Source organism: Protomyctophum bolini, assembly GCF_963924005.1.
Source record: "Protomyctophum bolini genome assembly, chromosome: 21".
Taxonomy (NCBI): Eukaryota; Metazoa; Chordata; class Actinopteri; order Myctophiformes; family Myctophidae; genus Protomyctophum; species Protomyctophum bolini.
The window spans coordinates 11,768,566-11,776,754 of record NC_137882.1 but is presented as its reverse complement, the minus strand read 5'-3'; the positions used below and the strand labels follow the sequence as shown (position 1 = coordinate 11,776,754).

At 43.3% G+C, this 8,189-nt stretch overlaps 1 protein-coding gene across 1 annotated transcript; it reads left to right on the top strand.

The window, feature by feature from the left end:
* Window positions 1–5,525: 5,525 nt before the first annotated feature.
* On the top strand, window positions 5,526–7,958 carry cbln2b (cerebellin 2b precursor). The gene is made up of 3 exons (XM_080793685.1): window positions 5,526–5,995; window positions 6,659–6,778; window positions 6,917–7,958. Exons 1-3 carry the CDS (start codon window positions 5,708–5,710, stop codon window positions 7,112–7,114), a joined length of 606 nt encoding a protein of 201 aa, XP_080649811.1. The 5' UTR covers window positions 5,526–5,707; the 3' UTR covers window positions 7,115–7,958.
* The last annotated feature ends 231 nt before the right edge of the window (window positions 7,959–8,189 follow it).

Sequence of the window (8,189 nt, the reverse complement as noted above, 5' to 3'; positions counted from 1 at the left end):
CGTGCAACAAAGTATAATACAGGGTTAAGTGGTTAATCAGACTAATCATATCAATAAAACATATTTTGCATATCCACAAATAGGCCTACCATAGACTTGATATATCAAATCATCATTACATTTCCTCAGAAACAGACAGAATTTTCTATAAACCACACATGTACAGAGTGCCTATAAACTCTTGTCAAACATTAATAGGGAACTTACATTTCCATAAAGTTTTGGGTAGGTGCTAAGGATGATTTGCCAGCACTTTTGGACAACTCTTTTTGGGGCACATATGCCTTTTGGGCAGCCATTTCTTCACACACACCAGGCGACCTATGAAAAGTGTTATTAATTTTGTGTTATGTCATAGTCTAGCTCATGTGAGCCGGGGCCCAGATAACTTAAGGAACTTAAGTACACTGTACAAGCCGCAACACAATTGATTGATTGATCATTAAAATAAAACTGGAAATGCACCCTTCAGACCTATCGGTTGCCATATTAATGGTGATCTGAGGGGTGGGTCTCAGATGCTTTTGAAATGTTCTAATTCACAAAAGGTTGGGACCCACTGGAACATGTCACTTGGTTGACGACAGGGGAGTTAAACCTTGCAGTGCATTATTCATTAACGTAGCTTAGTTTAGTCATTACCTTTGAACTGTTGACAAGTCTGTGGATATTTTCTTATTTTTTTTCTGTTTCTTCTTCTTTTTAGCAGGTTTCACAACTGTGTCTTGAGGAAGCTTAGCAGCATTAGCAGCTTTTACCATGTACTGAGGAAGCTGGGCAGGTTTCCCTGTGTCTTGGGGAGGCTTAGCAGGATTCACTGTATCTTGAGGAAGGTAAGCAGTCTTCGCTGTATCTTGTAGGTTAGCAGGCAAGTTCACTGTGTCTTGTAGAAGGTTAGCAGGCTTCACTGTGTCTTGTAGAAGGTTAGCAGGCTTCACTCTGTCTTGTAGAAGGTTAGCAGGCTTCACTCTGTCTTGTAGAAGGTTAGCAGGCTTCACTCTGTCTTGTAGAAGGTTAGCAGTCTTCACTCTGTCTTGTAGAAGGTTAGCAGGTTTCACTGTGTCTTGTAGAAGGTTAGCAGGCTTCACTGTGTCTTGTAGAAGGTTAGCAGGCTTCACTGTGTCTTGTAGAAGGTTAGCAGGCTTCACTGTGTCTTGTAGGAGGTTAGCAGGCTTCACTGTATCTTGTAGAATGTTAGGCTTCACCGCATCTTGTAGAAGATTAGCAGGCTTCCGTTTCACTGTAGGCTTCACTGTATCTTGGAGGTTATCAGCAGGTTTCACTGTACCTTGAAGGTTTGCTGCAATAGCAGGTTTCATTTTGTGTTTTTTACCAGGTTTTTTCACAGAGTTTTGAGGCTTAGGAAGTGTCCTCTCAAAAGTCTGCCTGATCACTGCAAACAGCTCTCCGCGTCCTCCCGTTGCCATGGTGAAGGGGCGAAGGATTAAACCACACCTCCTGTACCAGAACCCATTGCGTTTTAGTTTTAAATATCTAATGCTTTTGCTCGTTTACTTTGACTGTCTGACCATTATTACAGCTTTCTGAACAGATATTTCTCAATATCCATATACACAACAGTAGGCCTATGTTTTAACTTCTAAACTGTTTAGTGAACGCGGAATTACACGTACCGTTCTCGCTGTTGCTTAAAACAACACCTGTTCACAAAATGACAACACAAGTGAGCAATGTTCGGTACACGACACGTGTCAATGAAATGCAGCTTTTAACACGTTCAAAATTAAATGCATGGTTCGCTAAACAAGTTCTAGTCTACACTAACCCTGAAACATGACTGTCATGATTAAGTACGAATACGATCGTCATGTGAACCATGGCTAAGTCTAGCTCTGGTCCATAGAATCGTAGAAGCAGTAGAAGGCTATGGACCAGAGCTAGACTATAAGTCTACACTATAGCTCTGGTCCATATATAGCCCTAATTATAATTCTGTCCAATGCAGGGTCGAATTAGCATTAAGGCTATGGATCAGAGCTAAGTCTACACAAACTTACCTGGTGGTTCACTTCATTCAGATGCAACCGCAACTCAGACCAAAACACCACATACCACGTGGTTGAAGTGATCACTTTGATCTAGCCCCGACGCGTCACGTCACGTGGTTCGTTCGTTCAGGTTCAAGCATAGAGCAATGTTCAAAGTTAGCTGCCCAAGCTCATGAAGCGTTTACTAAAGATTTGTGGCGTCCCAGTATTAAAAGGAGGTCCCTATCCCTCCCTGGCCTTAGCCTCGTCCCAGGCTTATTACTTATCTGTGTACTATAGCAATGAAAGCATATGATACAAAATATATTTATACTAGGCTATTTTATGTTAGGGTGTTGGTTGTTGTTGTTGTTATTCCCATCTAAATTATGGCCAACTTGCCCAAGTGATAAATTATCCAGTAAATAGGACTATTTTGGTGCTCATAGAAGCATGAGTTTCCCGACACTATAGGGGATTGTCTTGGAAAATGGATGTAGATTTGTGTCTCCACAATTGAAGTGATGCACATCAGCGTCGGAGAGGAACAGGCACTGTCAGATCAGTTACGCAACTTTTGGGAAATCGAATCCCTTAATCCACATGAAAGAAATGCATTCTGAGAAGGAAGACATGTATCCCATGCATATCCACGGATATTATTTCCAAGCCGTGCATATCCATGTGTGTGTGTGTGTGTGTGTGTGTGTGTGTGTGTGTGTGTGACTTCCACATGCACACTAGGTCATGACCTTATGATAACCGTATGGATGTAGCTGCATGGGCACACACAATACTATATTAGTCCCAATTGTCCTTTAAGGTTTCTTTCAGCCAAGTTCTGTATGAGTCCCACTCCTTCCTGTGATGTAAATCAGATTTTAGTTTGAGACATTAAGATAGGATGATACACATGGGAGCAACACACACACACACACACACACACACACACACACACACACACACACACACACACACACACACACACACACACACACACACACACACACACACACACACACACACACACACACACAGGCTATACTATATGAAGCTGTGGGAAGCGATGAATTTAAGACAAGCAGAGAAGTTATAACTCATTTGAAAGGAAGATGAGATGAATGGCAATTCCCCTCCACGGGAGCACACTTAATTCTGACAGCATGATTCCTTAAACCAAGGCAACAGCCCAACAGCCGAGACATAGAGGCAAATCAAGCCCCAGTCATGGGGGGGAATCATGCTGTTGGTGTCGGCTACACTGTGATTTTTGAACATATATGCTTGCCTGTGTTGTGACTCGCTATAAGAAAACAAAGTCAACAGCATTGAGGCTGAGTCCTTTTTCATTACTGCAGCAGATGGTCATCACACGATCAACCTCCTATTCCGGGGAGCCAGTAGTCTCTGCTAGCTGTCAGGGAAAATAACCATAACGCTGTTGTCAGTCTAGCCGAGCAGCTTGCCTGATGAAAGCCAAGACCCTCTGAGGGCAATGGCAGCCTCTGGTCTGCTTCTGCCATGTAGGCCACATGCGTGTGTGACATTTGATGATTCCTGCAGCCACGTCTTTCTGCAGGCCTGGGGTCACTTGTGGCTCTCGGACACCCGATGTCACTCTTCTGCATGGGTTGTCAATCAGCACTGACAGTGCAATGTTTGTCAAATGGAGTCGAGAAAGAGGTTGAGAGGTGGCGTGTGAACGTGCATACAGTGTGTGTGTGTGTGTGTGTGTGTGTGTGTGTGTGTGTGTGTGTGTGTGGGGAGGGGGGGATAAATCATATGTCTTGCGGCTGCACATAACGTATTATTGCAGTAGTTTGTATAGTTGTCGATGTTCTACATATTCTCCATGTTTTCTTTATTAAGTTAGTTCAAGGAAATGTGCACTGTCTGCAGCCTTGTGCTGTACTCCCATTCTGCCTTTTGATATTTAGTACACACAGTAAAGATCCTCAGTGTTCATTTAACTGAGGATTTTACTGAGTACATTGGCTGTCCAGCTCTGGATTTTCATCTAGAGCAAGGCCACGGCTTAAAAGTACCCACTTCAAATCGAGAATTTATTTACCTTTCATTTGAAATATGGCATAGGCTATTTGAAGTCCTGATGAAACCTATTAAAAACACCCCCTTCTCTCCTGTGAAGCCAAACTGTACAGGTTATATCTGCCCTTGAGTGTGAGACCATGCATAATCCAGCCAATTAAGGAAGAAGGGTGACAGCTCATTAGAAGGCTAATATAAAGTGAGGGTGCACCACTTCTGAAGACCACTCTGACCCCTCAGAGTGGTGGGGCACTGATAAGGACCACTCTGGCTCTTCAAAGGATCATGACATGTTAAAGAAGGGCTGAATGTATGTCTGCTTCAAAAGATGTTGGTATTGTACTTGAATTGAATTGCTGTGAAGTGAGCACTGGAATTAATAATACATTTTACATGTATTATGTGATTGTGAAATAGGTTTATATGAAAACAATGCCCTGTGCTGTGCACACGCGGTTCAAATGAAATTTGGGACAGAAATAATAATAGCTAATAATAATAACCCTACACTACACCATCATAGGTTTTGTTATGTAACGCTCTGATATCAAATTCAAATTCTGCTGATCCAATTCATGCCACTGGATGGCGCACAAGTATTTATATTCAACTGGAACAAAGCTCGTTTTAGACTCAAATTAGACGTAATACATGCATGTCGAATCTGCCATGCAAAGGCAATGTTATCCACCGTGCAACACCCTTCATCTCGGATTAATCAGCGTGTTACGTGGAAGAAAAAATCCTAGCAAATAAATTACAACCATTGAGAGTGATATCTGCCGTCCCATGAGGCCCCCCTGAGCTCACAACATTGAGCTGATTAATATGAAAACAAACTCATTAATCCGTCGGTATGCTGTCAATTGTGAAGTCCTCGGAGCTGTATTGCCGCGTAGTATACTTACTCTAGTAAGTAGTAACTCTACACACACTGAAAGAAAGGGCGTGAATTGCGTCTCCAAAGGGAGTCCAGCTGGGAGGACTCTCCTTTACACTGGTGATCTGCGCGCGATAGACAACAGCCTGCTAACCAGCGGTATGGACGGCACAGGTACGGTCCCAATTGACTTTTTCTCCGAAACAAATTATGTATTTGATTTGTACAACTATATGAATGAACTGGGATAATGGCTATGGCGCATATAAATGTAACTTCTAGACTTCCTGAGAATGTTCTTCTGACGCATAATTCTATTGCACTGTAGGTGGAATTTACAGATATTTGAACCTAGAATATGCAAATGCATGCCCACAAGGCAAATACTTTACGCACATGTTCTCGCTTTAATTGTTCGCATGTTGGCGTGTATTGTATATGCTATAGGCTATAGCAAACTACAAAAAGAGTTATTATACTATTTTCTTACATAAACACTTTTATGTGTCTCTTATACCACCAGGATTTACTTCACTGGCTGTCTAAAAGACCCTCCTATAACCAACTAAGACGCACAGGAGGGAGGGGAGCAAGAACGCGGGGAGAGAGTGTCAGTGCGTCTGTGTGTCAGAGGGTGTGTGCGCGTCTTTGAGAGAGAGAGAATCACAGATAAGAGGGAGCGAAAGAGAAAGAGAGAGAGAGGGAGTAAGACTGGACCAGGTGATCGAGTCCTAACAAACCTCCAAGGGGCTACCGGGTAGCATCAGTGTGCAGGATCAGAGTTCCGACCATGGTGCCAAAGCGCTGCCCGGGACCCTGCGCCATGCTGGCACTGACCCTTCTCATGGGATGCGGCGTGGTGCTCTGCCGCGGCCAGAACGAGACGGAACCCATCGTGCTGGAGGGGAAGTGTCTGGTGGTGTGCGACTCGAGCCCTTCCGCGGACGGAGCAGTCACCTCCTCGCTCGGGATATCTGTCCGCTCCGCCGGCGCGAAGGTGGCTTTCTCTGCGGTGCGCGGGACCAACCACGAGCCATCGGACATGAGCAACACGTCCACGACCATCTACTTTGACCAGGTCAGGTGTCCATGAACTTTTGCAGCAACACAGTTCAACAAACACAACTGTTTAATCTGATAGCCATGAGCCATCATCGATTTAAGTGTGATGCACAGCATTTTTACTGTTATATTTATTCCTTTCATGTCTCACTCTCACGCGCGTCACGCCTGCATATATAGGCCTATACGTCCTATTTGGCCTAGACTTTGCAACTTGACCAGAAGGGTGTTGCTCTCATCATATATTGCAGTCGATATATTTTGTATAGGCTAATAATTGCACTGCTAATATTCCAAGCAATATAGGCTAATTCTGTTCAGTTGTAGCCTACTATACGTAACTCGTATAATTATAGCTGATATGGATAAGCAAAATCCTCATATTGGCGTCTATATTGGGCCTGGGCAGAATTTAAGAAACGTCCTGTGTTTTCATTAGGTGGGGTGTTCCTCTGACTTTAGCAGGCTCAGCATGAGCTCTTTGAGAATTATGTATTCCGCAACAACATTCGATTCTTATGATATGAGTCATCCCAAATGTAAAAGTGTATATCCTAAAATTTGGAGGTGTGTGTGATATCATTGACTATTTAATCCCCATAGTCATTAATGTTCAGTTAACGCATATAAGCTGCACATTTTCATTGTGCGTTTTCCCTCCTCCCTCTTCTTTTGGCAGGTTTTAGTGAACATCGGCAACCATTTCGATCTCAAAGCAAGTGTTTTTTCAGCACCTAGAAGGGGGATATATAGTTTCAGCTTTCACGTGGTGAAGGTCTACAACAGACAAACCATACAGGTGAGCAATGATGAACATTTTGTTTCTGCTGAAATATACACTGACTGACAATAGGCCTACATAAGCTGTGCTATATGCACCCCACCGCCAATGCTGCAGAACACAGTATCGCTGATCTCCCTTTGTCTCCTCGTGCAGGTGAACCTGATGCAGAATGATTACCCCGTCATATCAGCGTTTGCCGGTGATCAGGACGTTACGCGAGAGGCGGCCAGCAACGGAGTTCTGCTGATGGTTGAGCGCGAGGACCGCGTGCACCTGAAGCTGGAACGGGGCACCCTCATGGGCGGATGGAAATACTCCACCTTCTCAGGCTTTTTAGTCTTTCCTCTATAATCTAATTTGCGATGACCCATGTCGCACGCGACTCTTCTGGCAGGTCGAGGAACGAAATGACACAAAAAAAGAACATGCCATTTATTTTGAACAAAAATACTGTCAGCCAAGGACGCCGACGAATATCTGTAGGCCTACCCCACACTCGTTCACTATCTAGTCAAATATGAACGTCTTCTTGGAGTTTCATATATCCACAAACCATCAACTTTAAACGCAATCTGGATGAATAACGTATTGATCGGCCTGTGACGTATGCTTGTTGGTTATTTGGATTTTATCGCTTGGAAAACAAACTTTTTTGCCAATTGGCAAACAGTGTACCTGGGCAGCTGGACGAGGGAAATGAGTGGAGGAACTTATATCCTGAACGGGCTGAGTGTGTTATGCTCTATTTTATGTTTGTATAGCCTTAAAGAATATGGTTTCTGTCCATGTGAGGTTTATGGAATTATGGACAAGAGAAGAAGTGCTTTCACGCCCAAAGCATTTTTTGCACGAATGGAAGTTTTTTCTTTTTGTTTTGTGCTGTCCATGGTGTTGCGTTTGGATGCAGAACATATTGAAAATAAGCCAAATGTAGGCCGCCTACTATTCAGAGTTTATTAAAAGAGAAAAAAGGCGACATATTTCAGCCAATGGAGACAACTTAGAGCCCTTTTATTAAACGTTACATAATTTATAAAGTACATATTCACATTATTGTGTGTTCTACATTTCGGATCTGCGTAGCTTTGACTGATTTAATGTTCAGTGACGTTGCTCACTAAATGTACATTGTGAAAATAATAGAACAATCCCTATATGTCCCGCTTAATAAAATATATTGTATTGTATAGGCTAAGCGCATCTATCACTTTTATTCCGTGATTTTGCATTTACGTTAATAGCTCAGAGAGAGGGGGGGGGGGGGGGTGTCGGGGAAACCATGTATATAATGGAGTTGACAGGCCTATTCTTCTGAGGCACCGCACGGACAGCAACACTATCATCACTTTACTTCAGCACCAAGGACAGTGCCACTGCTGTCACTTTATAAGTCTATTAGTTCCTTTGTCTCTGTCCATGGTCCTGA

What these genes read in the sequence shown, in the direction of transcription:
- cbln2b (XM_080793685.1), top strand. Translation starts at nt 5,708, where the DNA reads ATGGTGCCAAAGCGCTGCCCGGGACCCTGCGCCATGCTGGCACTGACC. An exon ending in CGACCATCTACTTTGACCAG is followed by an intron (nt 5,996 to 6,658) that starts GTCAGGTGTCCA and finishes TTCTTTTGGCAG; the next exon opens with GTTTTAGTGAACATCGGCAA. An exon ending in ACAACAGACAAACCATACAG is followed by an intron (nt 6,779 to 6,916) that starts GTGAGCAATGAT and finishes CTCCTCGTGCAG; the next exon opens with GTGAACCTGATGCAGAATGA.